Source organism: Pinus tabuliformis, chromosome 3_2 (assembly GCF_031772625.1).
Source record: "Pinus tabuliformis cultivar Carrire ecotype Pingquan chromosome 3_2, CPIR1, whole genome shotgun sequence".
Classification (NCBI taxonomy): domain Eukaryota; kingdom Viridiplantae; phylum Streptophyta; class Pinopsida; order Pinales; family Pinaceae; genus Pinus; species Pinus tabuliformis.
In genome coordinates this window covers 507,799,086-507,821,048 of record NC_142302.1, presented here as the reverse complement: position 1 = coordinate 507,821,048, position 21,963 = coordinate 507,799,086, and the positions used below count along the sequence as shown (strand labels likewise).

The window sequence follows — 21,963 nt, the reverse complement described above, 5'->3', positions numbered from 1 at the left end:
GACTGTTTCAGGTCAGGTTTCATTTAGTTCTTCTACCCCTCCATCATGTGAATAGAATGTGCCACGGCTTGGGGGACAAGATCTAACTTCTCCTCTTGTGTTAGGTCAAACCAATGTTAGTGGATTACAAACTCACATGGTTGGAGTGAATCAAAATTAATTATGGTAGCATTCCCAATCCTGTTGGTGAATTTGGGTCAGGTAACATCCAACATCAACAGCCTTTTATAAGTCAATTTCCACTCCAGCATGCTTATGTCCCATATGGTTCACAAGCCTTGGTTAATCCGTCTTACATTCCTCAAGCATGAGCTTATGTATACCCTGGTCAATACGTTATTCCTGGTGGATATGGTTAGATTCAATTTGGGAATTATCAACACCCACAAGGTATATCCCAAGGAACTCTCCAGCAGCCCTTGTAGCAGCAAGGATGACCTTTGCAGCCGTAAGGTCAGCCTTTGTAGCAACAAGGGAAAACATTGTAGCAGAAAGGGAAACTGTTAGAGCAATAGGGGAAACCTTTTCCACAGTCTCAACAGCCTTTGTAGCCACAAAAACTCAGTTTTTTCAACAGTCTACTCAACCTTTGTACTTGCAAGGCCAACCTTTGCAACAGTAAGGTCATCCCTTACAACAACAAAGTTAGCTTGTGTAGCAACAAGGTCAACCTTCGTAGCAGCAATCTTTATATGTGTATCAACAAGGCTAGACTTTGCAAGCCCAAGGTCAACCCCTGTAGCAGTAGGGTCAATATCCTTATGTCCAGGGTCAATAGGTTCAACAACCTTATAACCCATATGCCGCATACAATTCTTATCAGCAGTCGATGGTGGGTCAATATCAAACCTACCTTGGACCAAATCCACCTTATGGTCAAGGTAACCATTAGTGGGGACAAAATAAGGTCCCATATGGACAAAATCCTCCACTGTGGGAGGGAAATCCTTACCAGCAATGATGGAACCCACAGTTTGGGTCTCCTAAAAGATTCTATATGTCGTTTAACACATAATTTCCTTTCTTGGCTACGTTGGAATTTCCCAGTGTCTTGAGGCTCACGAATGATCCCATTCTTCATTTACATTACTCGCCTCCAATTCTAACTAAAATGCCAAGTGATTCTCCCAAATTCAAGGGAAAGTCTAAAGAGGATCTGCAAGTCCATGTGATGACATATCACCTATGGTGCTCCTCCAATTCATATGTTGATGATTTGATCCATCTTTGCCTCTTTCATAGAACCCTCATAGGTGCTACCACAAAATGTTATATTGAGTTACCTCGAGGTACCTATGTTGATTCAACTCTCTCACTATGGCCTTCCTCACCCACTTCCAATTTCCAGTTCAGTATGAAACTTGCACTCATTTTCTCACATCCCTTAATAAAGACACCGCGACCCACATTTTTTATCATATCCATGAATGGAGACGTTGACGTCACCTCATCAAATTCAAGATTATTAATGAGTTGTTGACTGAATGGTTCACAAAATCATTTGTTAACAAGATTTTTATGGATATAGATGTGGGTGGAAGTGTTACTGAAGAGAAAGCTATCACCCATGCCTAGTATCTAGACTTAGTCTATTCGAAATCTGGCACATTGTATGAGACGTTACCTGATGCTCTGAGACCATTTTCGGATCTAACAGCATCAAAGTCTCCTGATGTACCACCTGCGGATGGTGTGATTGGTTCTGTGTCTCAGACTTCCACAAAAGCTTCTTTGAAGCAAAAATCTACTTCAAGCACTGCTTCCAATAATCCTTCAAAGAATTTATCCAGTCCTCATAAAACCTTTAAGGTACATGATGTTCAGTCTACCGCAGTAGATAAGGCCTCTATAGGTAAGAAAAATGGAAAAGTTAAAGATAAAGTTGATGCCCCAAAATAGGACCTACCCAAATCGTTTGTTGATGATGCTTCTTAAATAAATTTGAAATATCCTTGCCTCATCTCTGAGGAAGATCATTACACCAAGGATTGTCTCCAACACTCTAAAGGTAATCACTTGTTGAAAGGGACTCTCTCTATCTTAAAAGAACCTTTTCCATCTCAGGAAATGTAGTTGGTAGACCAACCGCAATCCTTTGCATCCTCTGATTCCCAAGTTATCGTGATGCAAGGTTCATCGCCTATTTGGATTGCTACTCGAACAAAGGACTATCAAACCATGCATAAGAAGATTATGGAGAAAGAAGTCACCAATATCCCTTATAATTCTACTCCATCCAGTTCTAGTCTACTCCATATTGAGCACCCTAATAGTTAGTCTATAATCCGACTACCCCCCAAAGGTGTTCTTCGAGAATCATCTTATAATTTGAATGCTAGAGCTGAATAACACTACAATATTGTTGAATATTTAGCTCAAGCACCTTTAGTGATGTTTTCTTTGGAGTTTCTTCAAACCTATCCAACTCAAAATAAGTCATTGTTTTCTTCTATAGGTGCTATTGATCTTGCTGATTCGAGTCTGATTACCTTTGGTCTTGAAAAGCATGTGGCCCATCTTCCTCATCAGATTGCTTTTTTGATACAAGTTTTTATTAAAGGAAAGATGATCCATCAGACTGTGATTGATGAATGTGCTTCTACCTGCATCATGTATGCTTCGTGTTGGAAGGCCATTGGCTCTCCTTCTCTTAACCAGTCGTCGAAAACTTTGGAGGCCTTTGATGGTAGAGGCTCACATCCATACGGTATTCTGACGAGCTTGCTGATTACATTGGAAGGAAAGATCGTTGAATTAGAAGTAGAAGTTGTAGATGCAAATATCAAAAACAACCTTCTTCTCAGGTGAAGTTGGAACCATGCTATTTTTTGTGTGGGTTATTCTTTGTTCCAGGTGCTTCGTTTTCCTCACGGAGGAAAAATTGTCACCATCGATAAACTGTCCTTCTTCTCTTTTGGTTCATCGAACAACAACGTCCATTACGTGGGAAATATTGAGGATCCTTATGAGAGTGTGTGGGAGGTCTCTTCAAAGACTCTGCTTTAATGGGTACTTTTACTCTCCCACCTCTGCATGTTAATTCAATCAATATAATCTCAGTTTCTACCAATCCTTGGATTATCCCTACCCTAGAACAAATTGATTCATGTGGTGATTCTATGCCTTTAAGTCCATTGGAGAAAAATTATCAAGAAATAATCTTAGTTTTAATGGGTGCTTCAGAAAGCCATAATGTTTTTAGTATGAACCTGGACACTTATCTGTCATTTCCTTGGCTTGGTTCTTAGGATTCTCTGGATCCTTTGAATGATACATTCCCCACCGACGAGAGTATCATTGAAGTCATGTGTTAGTTCAGGATGACGATGATGGAAACGAGCATGTGGTTTATTATTTAAGCTTAAATATCCTTGATACTGAGTTTAGATATGCCCATGTCGAGAAGCTTTCCTTGGCAGCAGTCCATGTTTTCAAAAGATTTTGACATTGTATCCTTTTACAGAAAACCACAGTGATTTTCGATTGCAACCACATGACCTATATACTGACTCATCAGTTATTGGGGGGAAAATACTCCAAATGAATCATTATCCTACAGGAGTTTGATTTGAATTTTACTACTGCCAAATCAAAGAAATCACTCGTTTTTCTTGAGTTAATATGTGCCCTTCCATCTACAAGCACTTCTATGGATTCCACTGAGAAAACTCCCAATGAAACTTTGTTTTTGATTAGCATTCTGAACCTATGGTATGGGGATATTATCGTTTATCTCCAAACCCAAACCTTTTGATATGAGTTGTCTCGATTTGATTAACGCTATATCTGGCATCAGTCCAAACCCTATCAGATCCTTGGTGATACATTTTATTGGGTTGGTGTAGACTCTGTTCTTCGCAAGTGTCTCACCCTAGAAGAGGCTTAACAAGTTTTAAATGATTGCCACTCTGGTGCCTATGGTTGTCATATGTCAAGCTACACCACCGCTCAGAAAATCCTTTGCGCCAGTTAGTTCTAGCCTTCTATCTTCAATGGATGTATTCTAGCTATTCAAAAATGACATGAATGCCAGATTTTCAACCACAAGTGGCACGCCCCACCTGCACCCTTACACACAGCAGTTACTGTTGGCCCATTTTCTAAATGGGGCATTGATTTCATGACATGTAACCTTCACTCAGCTGGGGAGCATGGTTATATAATCGTCGTTGTCAACTGTTTTACTAAATGGGACGAGGTGATGCCTACATACAATGATGACGGTATTACTATTGCTCAATTCCTTTTTAACCATGCCATAGTATTTTTTGGTGTCCCTCAAGCCATTGTCACTGACAATGGATCACATTTTCGTCTATATATGATGGCAGAGCTAATTTCTTAGTTGGACCTTCATCATAATAACTCAACTCCTTATTATCCACAGGGCAATGGCCAAGTTGAGGAAGTTAATAAGGTTTTGATTACTATGCTTCATCGTACCATTGGGAAGCATAAAAAGAATTGGAATTTGATGTTATTCTCATCTCTTTGGGCTTCCAAAACTTCTACTAATATGACCACTGGATTCACTCCATTCTAGCTAGTATATGGTTTAGAGGCAACTCTTCCAATTGAATGCGAAATCCCTTCACTCAAGCTAGCTATCGAACTTCTTTCGGATACCTCGCCTGAAGAGGAATGGCTACTGTATCTTGAAAGGCTTGACGAGACCCATCGCATTGCTGCGATGGTCATTAAAGCTCAAAAGAAACGTGTGAAAGCTCATTTTTACCAAATCATTTCTCCCCGCACTTTTGTTGAAGGCGACTTGGTCCTTCTTTATGATCAAGCTAATGATAAATTGGGATCAGGAAAGTTCGAACCCATGTGGCATGGGCCCTACATTATTAAATGTGTTTTGAAAAAAGGTGCCTATGAGCTATGTGATTATGAGGGAAATGCATTGTCACAACCCCGTAATGGGTTGTATCTGAAGAAGTATTATGCGTGAAATTTGTGTAATGACTTTTGTACATTAGTGTGTTAATTGATTAGTGTGTGTTTTTTAGTTTTAGTGTGTTTGTTTTCTTTGAAGATATGTGTTTTTCTTCTTACCCTGTGTTTAACTCAGTTTGCAGATGTCGTCAAACCATTGCGTTGGTTTTGTTGATGGTGCTTGTTATAGCACACACAATCTGTTTTCCATAGAATGGGTACTCTATGACCCTAGTGGCGAGTTGATTAACTTACAACGTATATTCCTTGGTTGAACAACCAATAATATTGGTGAATACAATGCAGTTATTGAACTCTTGTTAGAAGCAGTTGCTCTTGCCATTAGGAATTTATCTGTCAAATTGGATTCACAGCTTATTGTGTAATAGAAAAATAATCATTACTCAGTGAGAAATCCACAAATATTCTGTATGTATCTATGTGTTAGATTACTAGAAAGAAATTTTGATTTCATCACATATCAACATATTCCATGTAATTTAAATTCATTAACAGATGCATTAGCAAAAAAATTTCTTGATAGGCATTGGTTTCATTTATAAAACTGATCATATTATGTACACATATGTAGAAAACAATATATATATATATATATATATATATATATATATATATATATATATATATATATATATATATATATCTATATCACGTCTGTTAGAGTATTTACATTAGGATATCAAAAAGTAGAGTGTTCTGGGACACTTGGCTTTCAAAGCCTACAAAATGTGTAAAAGAGCTAGAAAGGCTATCATCCTGGACGGTGCTCATGATAGCACAAGACCGCTCTGATCACTCGACCTAATAGCCGACGCAGCCTTGCAGATACTCCCACTATGTGTCTTTGTCAACGTAGTCAAACCTCATCAATAGTGGTATACTCTTGGACTCCTCGAGTTATCGCCTCCAGGTTGCACTCCATCTCAGCTAAGGGGTATGCCCTTTCTTCATAGTTTGTGCCCACTATCTGATGAGAAAATTTCCATGCTATTGGTGACATGCCTGGTAGTCTCTCTAGTGCCACATCTGCACATTTATCATAGGTTGAGTCTCAATTTACACTTTTAAAAAAAATCATAAAACTTGAAAAAATCCAAAAAACAAGTTTTTACCTACATCAGTCCATTGTTCTCCTGGTGATAGAGGTAGACCTAGATCCCACCTAAAATTCATGTCATCATAAGCATAGTCATCTACCATGAGCAATTGGCATTCTAGCCAAATGAAAAATTGTGGTGGGTAATGCATATGCTGACCCATTCCTCCTCGAGGCATGAGTTGGCTCCATCTCACTAGTCTCAGATCTCGGGGGGTAGGATCTAGTACCTCTGCTCACTGATACCAGAATAAGGGCACTCGCTCTTAAAAAAAGGTCACCAGTATCAAACCGAACCCAAATTTCTTCAAGTCTCCATGCTTCCCCAGTTGCCTTTTCATATTTGTCAGAAGGCCTTCACACTAGTTAAATATGGTGGGAGTCAAACATGCAATAGCGTACTGGAACTGGGATTTTGAACCCTCATGCAAGGCTTGTGTGCTAGATACACACGCCATATTGAACAAGATTGTTCTTAAGACGAGGTTGTTGGTGATTGTTGTTATCTTCAATTTCCCTCCATTGGTCATTTCGACACCTGGACAATGCCTCTAGACTAGTGCCCTTGTACATTCACCTCCTTGGTGAAATCCAAAGAGTTAGATTGCTTTGAGGACAATCCCGTGATGAGGTAGATATCCATCTCCTCAAGTTCTAGATCCTAGCCTTTTATGATCAAGGTCTCTTGATCTACATCCCAGAGACTGATCAAGTAAGGCAGCAATTCCATCTGGGCCCTTAACCTTGTAGTCCTGAAGAACTTTAGCAACCCGAAATTCCTCAGAGCGTTTATGTATTCAGGATTCTGAGCTACTTGGTGGTCTTCAACCTCATGGCCTCTTTCCTTCCATTCCATAACCATGATCTCCTATAAAACATCATTTCAGTCCACTTAATGTTTTTTCATGTATTAAATTCATAAATATTTTCTTGAAAAGAGGGGTATCCATCCAAAAACTCTTCTTTGGCACCAATGCACCTGTTTTTACAAACAGAGCGATGTAATCACGCGAGCCTTTGGAATCGAGTGCAATCATTACAGGTTTGATGACCATACCCGTGATGGTTGGAGACGCCCTAAAAATTAAAAATCCCCTCTTATAGCATAAAAATTACCATTTAAAATGCATAAAAGGGTGATAGAATGTAATAGAAGGGATGGGCCTCTTACCTCTTGCATACGGTTCACCAAATAGTCCTTTAGATCTCCCGTAATGGCCAATTGATAACCGATAGAATTAGGGCACAAATGGAGTTTCAGAGCTTACTATGGTAAAATGGTAAAAAATAAAATTGCTTTTGGTTATTTATAAGTTTTGCAAGTCATTTTTGTCAATATTTTCATAATATTTTAATATCTTTTTCTCGATATTAGTGATGGGTTCATTTCTACAGGTACTTTCAACTGAATAGTGATAATTATTGACTGATTCTTGAGAGATTTATTCTTTCTCTTTTTTGGACTCATTAAATAAACGAAAAAGGAATCCCCTTGGAGTCATCTTTGAGCTCTTTTCTAACTCTTGAAAATTGAAAAGATTGTCGAGTACTTGTCATTTTGAACTCGTTAAAGTAAATGAATCGATGTCACCTTAGGATAAATTTACCCCTTTTTCAGGTTAAGATTGACTATTTACGAAAAAGGTACACCTTGATCGATATGGTCAAGAGGTTCTCTCGAATATTATTTTCTACCTTTTCGGATTCGGGAGACAAATTATGAAAAGGGACATGATGAAGTTTTTTTCGTCTCTTTTCAAACTCTCGAAATATGTAAAATATATTGAGTTATTCTTACGTCGGACTCATTGAAACTTTACGATGAAATACTCGTCATCATGATGAGACCGAGCTTCTCCTTCCTAGGGCTCGTAAAACTTACTAGGATGGATTCATTCGAAGAATGAACTTACATGACAAGCATATGATATCTCCTTCAAGCTTGTGATAAAAATAATTGGGGTACTCGCTAGAAGTAGTGGGGGAAAAATGAAGATGAAACATCCTTTGTATTGCGGCACATCACTCTTGAACATGACACTCTTATGCTCTCATTTCGAGCTTAGGATATCCTTACTCAGTCACTTGTCTTCCCGGGTTTGGGTGATCCATTTTACCTCTCATTTGACTATTCCACATTGTCACCATGACCTTTAGTCCTATGTCGATTCTGATGTTGCCACACACCAGAGTCATGTCACCAGTGTTCAAGAGAAGTCCAATCTGCAGTTATTTACCTATACATTGTTTGAGTTATTGTTACAATCTTGAAAATTATTCCACTTTATTTCTTGTTTCATGTCGATGATGGGGGATTCATCATTTCCCTCCTTCGATGGGTCACTTGCTGTTGACTTCACCTCATTATCCAAGAAGGTCACTTAGAAATTCCATTTCAGTACCTTACAGATTGCATGCCTTAATGGCAAGTTCTTCACATCCGATGACTATTCTTCATCATTGGCTTCTAGTTAGGTGATTCCATGAGTGTTAGACTCAACTTCATTATCACATTCACGGATTGTACTATTGTACCTTGAGAGCCATTGTCATTATTCGTGGTTTCTCTTGTACCTGTTAATGGCCCACATCATTGGTCGGTAATGAGGTGGTTTTCTACCATGTTCGACTTCAACACATTTATTCACATGTTAGGATTCATGCGTTGGTTGAGTCAGGATGGAGCGCAAGACCCTAAGTCTTTTCTGTTATGACTCGGGCTGCATGGAATTATATGTCATTCATGATTGTATACATGTTTCTACTATACGGATGTTTGTGACCATACCGTGGGACTTTATATTGATGATGATCCTTGTTATCTGGATGGTTGCACCTATACCATGGATCTTTTCATATAGTCTTCATCATCTAGATGGTTGTGTCCATGCCATGGACTCATGTCTTGATCTCAGATATGTATATGTATATGCATCCTTGATTTGTAGTTCTCCTAATAGTGCGTGTCCTCATCCTTGCAAGAGCTCGTAAAGCATCTTAGCCATCACTCCTCGTTCTGCCTTCATGCTTTAGGGGGCATGTGTTACACGGTATTTTGTCACACCTCTTGCACTTCCTCGTGACATACCTCGAAGTGCTTGAAACATGACCATTATATGGTATATTCATCCATGTATACAGCTCAGAACCCTCCTAACACTTTGATTAGAAAATTCCTTGAACTTTCCTTGAAGAAATAGCTCTTAAGACCCTAAAATAAGGATCAACGATCTTATAAGTCTTAAAACAATGATGGTTGCCTGTTTCACTATTCCCTTGCATACCCATGATGATCCCAAAAAGGTAATTTTCCCAAAGAGGATGAGAATCTTTGTTATTTAGAAGCTTCCAAAGCGATGTGCTGGACTTTCTTTCACATAGATGAGGTCGAATCCTCTCATCTTGGCCTCTTGGTCTTATCCCTATGAGCTACCTCCTTGAGATGAGGGCTTAATCCTATCTTTGGAGAAGTCCTAACTCCCTTTCTTGGCATATAAATTCATCCTCTCCCATTCCCAAATGGTTTATCTATGTCTATTTGCACCCTTATGCTAAGCTTGTACCTAGAGGCTATTCATTAGACTTGGAGAAGGGGTGCTTGGAGAGTTCTTAGCTTTGACTTAGATTACCACTCAAGGAGAGCCTTTCAACATCAAGGCTTTGGTTGTAAGCTTCCCTTTATTTCTTAATAATATACAACTATTGGTTCATCTTCCCAAAATATATATGTTCATGTATCATTTAGCTTGACATTCCTTGATTAGTTAAGTAGGTTGTTATTGGATTTGTTATTGGATTTGTTATTGGTTTTGGCATGCTTTTTTGCATCTTGATCACTTGTGCAGGTACATAAACACTGAGAGAAGTAGGAACAAGTCCATGACACAAGTGGTTCGAGGCCCTCAACAAAGGAAATCAAAATAGCATCAGAACGAGGTAGACCATCTCTTTCATTTTTGTTTTCAATAATAACCTAGGAAGATGTTTAGTTTATTGTCACTTCAGTTGCTAGACCTACTCATTGTACTAGAGGGATCGTCTCTATCCATAGAGAGGATTAACCTTGTCAACAAGGCTTAGATATAGAGTTAGCCTTCAGTATAGCTTATCATCCGTAGACAGATGGACAGATAGAGAGGGCGAACATGATATTGGAGGAGATGTTGAGGATGTATAGGATGCCTCAGCAAAGGAAATGTGAGGAGTATCTTCCATTGGTTGAGTTCGCATACAACAATGGTTATCAAAAATCATTAAGGATGAGTTTGTTCGAGGCATTGTATGGACGGAGTTTTAACACACCCATTAGTTGGAGTGATCTAGTGAATAGGGTACTTATTGGGCCAGATATGTTGTGGACATCGAGCAAGAAATGCAAGTCATAAAGAAGAATCTAAAGGCAGCATAGGATATACAGAAGAGTTACGTGGATTAGCACAAGTTGTTCAATGAGTTTCAAGTTGGGAGCATGTGTATTTGCACATCAAACCCAAGAAGATGTCTTTGAGGATTGGATCATGTGCCAAGCTGGTATCACGATGTTCTAAGCCTTTTGAGATCCTTGAGAGGATTAGACCAGTGGCCTATTAACTTGCATTACCTCCAACAGTGAAAGCCCGTGATGCTTTTCATATTTCATTGCTTAAGAGGTATATAAAGGATGTTGATCATGTTATTGATTGGTATGTATTGCAAGTGGAGCAAGAAAGAGAGTTCTAGCAGTAGCCGTAATGCATATTGCGTGGAAACATCTCATGCTCAGGAACAGATCCATAGAGAAAGTTAAAGTGCAATGGAAGCACTTTAGGCTTGAAGAAGCTACATGGGAGATGGCGAATCATATGTGAGTCCTCTATCCTTCATTGTTCGTCAGTTGAGGCAAAGCAGTTTTGGTTTGATGTTGGTATATGTTTGGCATATGTTTTGTTGATGTTTTCATATATGTATATATATGGATGTAATTATGCCATGAGCTAAGTTATAAAGCTACAATAAGCAGTATGATTGTTATCTTTTCATGTTGTCATGATGTTTTTCTTTTAAGTATATTTTTCATTGTAAATACTGCAACGAGCTAAGTTATAAAGCTCCATCGGAAGTGTGTTTTATTTTCAACGATTTTGTGGAGGCCTTGGTGTGGTTTAACACTGAGGAGGGTGCTCCCCAAGGGGGAGGGTTCTGTAATATCCTTGGTGAAAAAGTTCATGTAATAAAATTTAATAAAGGAAAAATAAGACCACCGTTAAATGACACGTATTCCAAGATGAATTTTGGGAAAAGATATCCTAATTGGCATCACTAGACGTGTTTTTGGCTACAGAAATTAGTAAAGGGTAAGGAAATGGTATTAAAAGGCAAAAAGACATTTTTGGCACATTTTTTTATAAAAATAAATCAAATTAGGAGAAAAGTAAGGTGAAATGTCACAAGTTTCATGTGAGGAGGAAATAGAAGGAAAATAATGGAAAGTGAAGAAAGTAGAGGCCTCATTAATAAAAATTCTTATGAGGATTAGTTGGTAACCATTTTCTCGGTTCAAGTTTTGGAGCTCTCTCATTATTCTCTCTCTCTCACTCTTGGTCACTTAGATTTTTCTTGGAGCACTCTAGCTTTGGATGAGGGAAGGAAAAACAAGCAAAGGGAAAGGAAGGAAAGTAAGGATCAAGGAAGGAAGAGCAGGATCAGGGAGTTTCAGTAGGAATACTTGCAGGGAACACATTCCATGTGTTCTTTCCTCACTAATTTTGACATGCATGGATTTGCTTGTTATGACAATGGTTTTCAACTTAGCCTTGTCTTTTTCCTGATGCGACGAAATGTTGGGATGTTTATCTTAGTTTTGGTATTTGGTTTTCCAAATGGATTTTGGAATTTACAGTAGAGCTCATCTCAGGGTTCATTCCCAAAGGTCTAGGAATCCCTTGGCTGATTTTGGCGGGATACATGGCAAAGTCGGAGGGAGAAGTCTTAGTTTAGGGCCTAATGATCTGGGTTGAGGTTGTGGTAAAGCTTGAGAGATCTGTCTTGGTTTAGAGACTAGTGATCCGGGATTGGGTGGTGGTGAAGCTTGACAGGCAAGGAGATGGAAAATTCCTCAAGAATAGTGATGGATTCCGGATGGAATTCCAAGTTCGATTCGGCTATGATCGGAGCACTGGTTTTGATGTGATCACGGTTTGGTGAGGGTGGACATGATTTAGCCTCTGGATTTCCTTAGTTGTTTTTGCATTGGTTTATCCATGAGATCCCACATTAATGCTTGGAATATGGTAAGCGGGTGACTGAATGAAAGAAATATTTGGTTTAGCCATGTCTACGGTCGGGTGGTACGTGGAAGTCCTGAACCTGGTCGAATTTGTCTATGATTAATGAAATCTAAGTCCTCTTGCTTTTTCACTTGTTTATATGTGGATTTAATGGTTTTTATATCTATGTTATTTACATGGTTTTATGCTGGTTATAAGCATGGTTAATTGACTGGTTCATGTCATGGTTATCTCATGTATTTACTTGTAATTGTCAAATTGATGGATTCAAGACCTAATTGATGTTATAACAGTTCAATGGAGAAGGGGGCGATCCTTCTTGTCATTTTTCATAATTGTTTTCATTCATTCATGCTCTGTCTTGTATCTTAGACCTGTAGGTTGCATTGATGCCAAGTGTTTGAAAAAATGTCAGTGTCGGTTAGGGATGGTCAGGCTTAGTGGCCAGAATTCTGGGGTAGAAAAGTGCCATGAATTCTGTGGATGCTAGCACAGGTCTGCTGGGAAAAGTCCCTAGATGCTGGCTTGCAGGCCTTTGAGAGCATCCAAAGGTCCCTATATGCTAGCATGCCTATAGCATGAGAACGTCCATAGGTTAAGATGCATAAAATATCAGTGGGACCCAGGGGCAAGATGTCTGAGTGGTTGAGATGCCTCTTGGGGTTGTTGTTGTTGATATGTAAGATATGGTTGATCTGTTCCATTGATTCCATTTCCTTAAGGTCACCAAAGAGGTTGAATCCTTTATAGTGGCCTCCCTCGTCGCATGTTTACCCCTGTTGGCCAGTTACTTGGGTAGATGTGGGAGGGGGGCGATTACAAGCATGCTTCACAAACGATTTTTAGGAAGCATTTTTGGGGAATCACATATTGTGGATATTGTTAGATGTTTGGGTGAAATAAGTGAATTTATTTTTAATATTTCTAAATCATACCCCAAAAAGCATATGTATAGAGTATAAAATCTATTTGGACATGACCCTGAATGGTTTTAAGACTTTCCATATTTCATGCAATTATGGGAAGCTACTCTAGTTATCCCAGCAAGGATAATAGTGCGTGAAAGATGCTTCTCAAAATTAAACATGATAGAAATTGATGATAATCAAGAATTTATTTGGATGTACTAGATTTTGTCTCTTAGTGCACTTCATGCTCTAAATGAGGTAGACTGGAATGTTGTTTATGATATATCGAAACAAATGAAAAGTAGAAAATCTTTTGCGTTGGAGAAATAGATATATATTTTCATTGATGTAAGTTCAAATACTTTTGAAGACCATCTAATGGATAGAAGAAATAGATGTCTACATTCTTTGAATGGAATTTGAGAAACATGTTTGCTTATTTACTAAGTTCTGTTGAATGTAGCAACTCTTTAAATGTTTTAGATTTTAAAGATTTAAAACAACACTATTTCATTTTGGCATTTTTTAGTGAAAAGGTTTATTTAATATACATTTTTCAATAGAAGTGCAATGTCTTTTATGACCTTTCATCTTAGAAGAGTTAAATGAATATATTCCCTTCCAAATGAAATTAATAATTTGAACAGTCTAGGAGGGGGAGGCGGGCGTATGAAAACCTAGAAGAGACACTTTTCAAGTGAAAAATAAGGTGTGGGGTCTACCTAGGCCACAAAATTTCAAGATGTCCAATTTTGAGAGCATTTGAATTGTTTTTTTTAAGGTGGAAATAGATTCAGCACCATTAAAAGCCCCTGAAACACATCAAATCTAATTGTGACAAAAAATAATTAAAATACTCACTTTTTTGGTGGCACAAAGATGCTATAAAACCATTAAGGAAATTTGACTGTCCTTCGTAAGTGTGGTGTAGGGTCGGGAAGGAATGTATATGACTTGCGTGGTGCATCGCACGTTAACAATAGAGACAAAACAAATAATTTAGAAACTTTGCTTTTTGGCTGCAAAAGAAAGAGTTAATGACCGGAGGAAATTTGCATCTCTCTCTGTCATAAAGTACGTTGTAGGGTCCGAAGTCATTCATCTAGAAGACACTATGTCTTCAGATGTACATAGCGTTACAGTCACAGACACTAACCAAATCCTCTGTACTTCGGCTGCACCAACCAAATCCTCTATGCATGATTTTCATTCCATTCATCTAAAGCCATTTCTTCATTTATAAGGGTGTTTTGAAATAAAATGCTCCTCAGATGGGTTGGTCAGCAACTTCAACCGTTCAGAATCTGCAGGGCATTACACAGTTGAATTTGACAAGACCTTAAAACACGAATTTTTTACCTACCGTCTTAAATTTGTCTAGAGATACGAGGTATAAGATAATCTGAAGGTGCAGGTGAACAAATATCATGTTAATTATGGGGCAGATTTCACCCGACGTCAAAACCTGTAGGAAATATATCTTGAATTACAGTGACTTAAATCCATAAATCGGGGATGAATCGAATATGTGCATAGCGGAGTGAGATGAACTTAAAGCAAAAGTGCCGTTTATTTTGGAGTTGTGTGTGAAGCAATCCAAGCATATCTGTAAGTCCTGTTTTGTATTTTGGAAGGATTTGCAATTTGGAAATCGCATTAGCCGGCTCAATTCTCTGTATTTTTGGTAGGAAGTAAAATTAATTCTACTTTCTCTAGAATTATGACGGAGAGGTGGAGTTAGTCTCATCGCTGATATGGCAGTTTTTAACAACCGTGATTTTTAACCATCTATTTTTTTAACAGTGATTGTCGGGCTTTTTCTCGATGAAGTACTCTCACTCACATGGTAACACCGTTGGATGGCCAATAGCTATGAGTAGACTCCTACATAGTTTAATCATTTAACAATTCCCAATTTCTTATATAAGAAAGGGAAAGGTGTTTATGCAGATTCGTGCACGCCAGCTGAGTTTTAGCACAAGTTTGGTGGTCATGTTATCTGTGCTCGACTGGCATTAGTCGTAATTTATAGGAATTAGCCTAGCAGCTTGTTATCTATGATTTACCATATTTTCGTAAATCAATGTCATGAGCTCAACAGAGTCTTCCCTTCCCCATTATGTTGTTAGCAGAATCGATTCAGCAGAGAATATCTAGCATAGCAGCCAAGTATTATATATAAGAGTGCAGTGGAATCCCATCGTTGTAGTCTGCAGACAGTAACATTGTTGGCCCTCTTCTGTAAGCAAAATGACTGGCTATCGATATGTGTTCTCATTGCTTAGTTTCTTGGGAATGTTTTGCGCTCGTTCTTCAGCAGGCAAGTCATTCGACAATTTTACAGCGGCTATCCATGGTCAGGCTGCGGTTGTATCTGGTTCTAAAGATACTCAACAGTCTGCAACGAAATATGTGGAGCAACCCGAACGGGTAGTTGAAGCTGTTGAAAGGTAATGCAAAGCAGAATTCAATTATTCTAGCTCGTAGTTGACGTAGATGTTGAATTGCCTAGATCTGCCTCCATGAATGACTAGATTAGATATTGTCAACAAATTTTTCAGTGTTGAAAGGCTAAGTTTTCTACAATGCCAATCTATTCACCATGACTGAACTGTATATTAAGATAGAATTATTTTAAACACGGGAAGGAGATAAATGGAAGTGTGCTTACACGATTAGGACGGATGTAGGTATGTTTTTACATAATAAGCCAATTGTAGAGCACTACCTTGTTTTGTGTCAGGTATTTGGCAAATATTAATTAGGACAAATGATTGAGTTAGTGTTTTTCATCTCGTGAATATCACTTTGTTCTTATTCAAGTATAAGAACAACATTAAAAGGTATTGAGCTAATCAGAGTGCTTAATATTTATTGTGATATTAGCTCTTGAGTTTGAGTTTATGTCGATGGTTGATTTTCTTGAATATTTAATATATATGGATGCAGTCAAATAATTAATATTGTTATGTCAATTTGATTGCTGAATATTTAGGAAATCAGCAAAGGTATTGAGTGTTTAATATTTATTGTAAAATTAGCTCTTGAATTTGAGCTTATATGGATTGCCGATTTTTTTGAATATTTAGTATATATGGATGCGGTCAAATAGTTAACCCCGTCATGTGGGTTTGATTACCGAATATTCGAGAAATCAACTCTAGAAATAAAAATGTCCGATATTAGCTAATGACAAACAACTTATCTCCCATTAGGGTCCACAGGTTTATGAGTTAGAAGTTCAGCCCAGTCTATCTGTCACCAGTTTTGGAGGTTTTTATGGCCTATTTTGTGCTTATGGATTTCAAGCTGTTAAGGGCTTGTGCTTAATATATGCTGTTATGGGCTTGGGCTTAATTAATGGAAGATATGGCGGGAGCATTAACGGTTAATTAATGGAATGTATCGCAGGAGTATTAACAATTCCAGGAGGGAGCTAAGTTATTTGTCTTGCGGAACGGGGAACCCCATCGACGACTGCTGGCGCTGCAATCCAGATTGGGAAAACAATCGAAAGAGGCTTGCAGACTGCGCCATTGGGTTTGGCGGGAATGCCACTGGAGGGAGGAATGGGAGGATTTATATTGTCACAGATTCCAATGACTACGATGCAGTCAATCCACGGCCGGGTACCCTGCGCCATGCTGTTATTCAAACTGAGCCTCTGTGGATAATTTTTCAGAGAGACATGGTCATCCAGCTCAAAGAAGAGCTTTTCATGAACAGTTACAAGACAATAGACGGAAGAGGTGCAAATGTCCACATTGCCAACGGTGCCTGCATTACGGTACAGTACGTCCACCACATTATCATTCACGGGATTCACATCCATGACTGCAAGCCTGCAGGAAATGCCATGGTGAGGGATTCCCCGGGACATTACGGGTGGAGAACGAGAAGTGATGGAGATGGAGTCTCCATCGTTGGGGGAAGCAATATCTGGATAGACCATTGCTCCTTGTCAAATTGTGCAGATGGACTCATCGATGCTGTCCTGGGGTCGACTGCAATAACAATTTCAAACAATTTTATGACACACCATGACAAGGTTCGAATTTCAATTCTAGCTTTGTAACGTTAAAGATTCAAATTTTCCTATTTATGGTTATCCCATTCGTCAGAATTGTGGCAGGTCATGCTCCTCGGTCACAGTGACGAGTATATGCAGGATGTTAACATGCAAGTAACTGTTGCTTTCAACCGTTTCGGGGAAGGGCTTGTGCAACGCATACCTAGGTATGTGAACCGATCTGATTTCACATTTTTCTATTTCTGTTTCATGTGTTAACAATCCAGAAAACGATCTGTGTTTCATACGTTAACAATCCAGAAAACCTTAGAGGTCCAAAGCTTTTCTGTTGAAACGCAGATGCCGACATGGCTACTTCCACGTGGTGAACAACGATTACACACACTGGGAAATGTACGCAATTGGTGGAAGTGCGAACCCAACAATCAACAGCCAAGGCAATCGATTCCACGCACCGGTCAATCCCTTCTCGAAGGAGGTACGCGTTGCTTCTTCAATTCTGCTTAATCTATCAGTGTCGAAATTAACAGAGTGAGTAGATGGAATTAATGAATATGAATGAATGGACAGGTGACGAAACACGAGGACGCACTGGAAAGCGTATGGAGACAATGGAATTGGAGGTCAAACGGAGACCTAATGTTGAATGGGGCGTTTTTTACTCAGTCTGGCGCAGCCGCATCATCAAGCTATGCGAAGGCTTCGAGTCTCGCAGCGAAGCCATCGTCTCTTGTAGGGTCCCTCACAGGGAACTCTGGTGTTCTGGTATGCCGAAAAGGCTCCCGCTGTTAATCCCAAGAACAGTTGGACGCACACACCTACTCTCAATGTCCCTGTCTGTCCCAATTAGCTTTTCGGTAGCAACTTCTCTTTCGGTATAGTATATGTAGTGAGCACTCTTTCATGTGAGAGCATGTTAAATAATTTGTTCCACTTTTCAAACTTGGACCTCCACGAATATACCGCTGTCCTCCTTTATGTATGCAGTTAGCGTGCAAGCGTAGATGTGTTCTAGAATGTCGATTGCATAAATACTGTGTATGTACAGTCATTTATATAAGTTTTCGATTCTATTTCTGTGTTCATTGGAATTTGGTAGTGTTTTTTGACGGGTTATTTTTTTTTTTAATGGTAAGAAAAATTATCATAATTCACTTGTTAAACTTGTCAAATCAGTAAGAGTAAAGCACTGCTGTCTAGATTTGGTTAGTGATTCTAAATGGATATGTTTTTACAACTCCTAAATATATACCAGCCTTGGCCATTAATTTTTGGAAAAAGATAAGTCCTTAACTAAACATGAGCAGTTTTTAAGACATAGTCTAGGCCTAAAATCCAATTTTAAGAGAAAGATTTAAAATTATATTTTTCAAAATATTAAGAGAAAATATATATTTTTATATCAATATTAATTCCATCATCAATATTAAGAAAGAAAATGGAAAACTGATTTTATTAGATCAAGAAAATTATTTTACTTCATATACCCATTATTTTTAAAATAAAATAATTTAATTTGCAGGAAAAAAGTATTTTAAATTTTTTTTTTTAATTAAATCTGTCTAAACTTTAGTAGCAATTTATTAGAATAATAAGTTTTCTATACTGAATTTATCTATAAATTCAAAACTAAAAAACAACACAACCTAATCAAATATTGTTTACCCATATTCCAAAAAAAACATAAAATAAGTAAACATTTCACAATACCTGCAAAAAAATCTCACATATTTAAGAATACAATCCCTGACATATTTGACAATAATTTTTAATGGCTAACTCTTAACCGGAATGCATCTCTTTTATTTAAATTATAAATTATTGAATAATATTTAAATTATTAGGTAAATCGATTTCACCGTTCTTCTCAGGATAAACCACATTATATGACTAGAAAGACCAACCAAATCTTAACAATATCATTAATCCCAAAAACATCTTTATTACCCAACACAATGTTATAATCATTAGTTTTCTATTATATATTACATCTTAACCACCGATAAGGAACGCACATTAATTTTGTTAAAATAATTGTAATTTAGATGAATATCTTTCTAATAATTTATTTTTTATTTTATTGAAATAATGGAATATCGTTAAAACCCGTTGAGCCAACTCGCAATCAAGCTCATTTAATTCTGAACGTATCCTGAAATTTGTTAAAATGCTAGCCATTCATGAAAGAGTGAGTAGGAGTTGATTAAATCTACTGAATCACAGAACTTTTTATGCATTTTAAGAGGAGATTGATTTGTCACCCAACATGTTTATAAAACAAGTTTTAGATTTAAAAAATGAAAACGGCCATAAATCTTATATGCGATTGATCAAGAACTGTTTTATAAAACAACCTTGTATAAAATTTCTTGGATTAATGTTTGAAAAAATGAAATTCTAATCAGGAATCAATTTTCCTTTATGACAGAAACCCATTTTACGCTTTCTACCGTTGCATTGTTTGGAGAATGCAAATCTTGCAGGATTTATTTATTTATTTTGTTGAGCCCTTTTAACATATATAATAATGAGAGCTCAAAGTTGATACAAATTGAATATTTAAGATTCAAAAGACCATGAAATGGAGGATAACTTGTAATAAGGTTGGAGTTCAGAAACTTTACCATCCCAGCAAAAAAATTCTTCATTAAATTAAGTTACGAAAACTTTATTTATTAAGGTTATAAAATCTTTATAAGGTAAAATTAGTTTAATTTGTAAAATTTTAATTGTTAATATTTAAATTTTTTAATAGTTAATAAAGATATTATTTAAGTATGGGGGATTTACGCAGTGCATTATATTAGATATAATTTTTGGGATTCAACTGAGTTAAGTAAGTCATTCAAACATATGACCATTTCCATGAGAGGTAGTCGTAACTGACTAATTTCTCAATCATCACTACCGGGTGCAAGCCCCGGAAGTGATGATTGATGCTATGTGATTCGTTCTCCACATTTCACTAGTTTCAATCCCACTTCTTCACCCCTGTGAGCATCACCCGATGCAATGAGTGCTAAGTGAACTATTCAAAAATCATGAGAAATTAGTCAGTTACGACTACCTCTCATGGAAATGGTCATATGTTTGAATGACTTACTTAACGCAGTTGAATCCCAAAAATTATATCTAAAGATATTATTATTTAAAAAAAATAAAAAATCATTTTTTTATTAATAATATTGTATTTTCTTATTAATAATAAAAATGTATAATATTTTTAATTACAAAAATATATTAATTTAATATAACAATTTAATTACTAAAATATAAAATTACACATTTTTATATATCTAAATTTAACTATATAATATTTTATAAAATATTATATATTCTTAACTATTAAACTACTCGAACTATTTTATTTTTATTTAAGAAAAAAAACTAAATTAAAACCCTATATACCTTGCTCATTAAAATAAATATCACATAGAAAGGAAGAGAAGAGAAGTTAGACTATAACCCTTCTCAAAACTACTATACCTTTATCATTAAGACAAAATGCAATAACATGTTAAACCCACATTCCCCTTCCCACTAGGATTAAGTACACCGACATGTTAAAAAGATTCTGCTCAATTAAAGTCGTTATGTACAATTATTTTAATTCGCTTGGTAAGGAATTAACGAAGTCTGCTTTATTCCAATGATAATGGAAGATCATCATCACTGCTAAATTCAAATCGTTATGGACCACAATTTTAATTTTCTATGTAAGTTTCAAATTAATAGAAATTGTTTTATTCAAAAGATTTTTGGAAGCAGTTAAATTTTATGAAAATAAAATTGTAAGTTTCAAATTAATAGAAATTGTTTTATTCAAAAGATTTTTGGAAGCAGTTAAATTTTATGAAAATAAAATGTCATGTGAGAGGAAGTCTTAGATTTAAATTTTTTAGATTCATTTGTGTTTATAGAAAATAAATAAACATAGCTGATTTTTTTAAATATATATATATATATATATAATTTTTAATTTATCAAAATTTGCTTATTTTAAATTATATATATATGATTTTTAATTTATCAAAATCTGCTTATTCAAATTGTTAGGGAGGAATTTTGAACTATATGATGAAATATGGTTAATTAGATTTAATTATTTTATAGCTTTTAGTAGTTTATGTAGAATTTTTAATTTGGATCCGTTAAAATTAGAATAAACATTATTATCCGGGTAAGATCTCCATATTTTTTATTGTAAATTTGTTACGGCAACTAGAATTACCAAAGCCACATATTTATTTTATAATATTATTGTGAATATTTTACTCCTATGGCACCCTGTTTTGCCTCATCTGTCCTTCACTATTTTATAATATTATTGTGAATATTTTACTACTATGGCACTCTGTTTTGCCTCGTCTCTGTCCTTCACTCGGGGTCCTTGAAAGAGACATCCATTGATTCCTACCAATATGTGCATCATTACTGTGAATATATAGTATTTCTGTGAATATTTAACTGTTACAGCACTCTGTTTTTACCTCCCGGGTCCTGCTATGGGCACTTTTCTTACTTGAAACTACTAGAACTTGTTCTCCCCAGCGGCTCAGTCACAGTAAAATTATTCCTCTGGCACAGCTGAAAGACAGTTCGTTGAGCCGACCTACTTTCTACCGCCATCAAATGTAATTAAGGTCAAGAAAATTCGTCCCGTCGATCAAATAACTTTCTGCACATATTTCATGTGAATTCAGG

The 21,963-nt window shown here is 36.8% G+C and overlaps 1 protein-coding gene across 1 annotated transcript; it reads left to right on the top strand.

Moving 5' to 3' along the window:
- Nucleotides 1-15,164: 15,164 nt before the first annotated feature.
- On the top strand, nt 15,165-18,344 carry LOC149181543 (putative pectate lyase 18). Its single transcript, XM_089416645.1, has 5 exons — nt 15,165-15,679; nt 16,641-17,277; nt 17,362-17,465; nt 17,599-17,737; nt 17,830-18,344. Exons 1-5 carry the CDS (start codon nt 15,480-15,482, stop codon nt 18,049-18,051), a joined length of 1,302 nt encoding a protein of 433 aa, XP_089272771.1. The 5' UTR covers nt 15,165-15,479; the 3' UTR covers nt 18,052-18,344.
- The last annotated feature ends 3,619 nt before the right edge of the window (nt 18,345-21,963 follow it).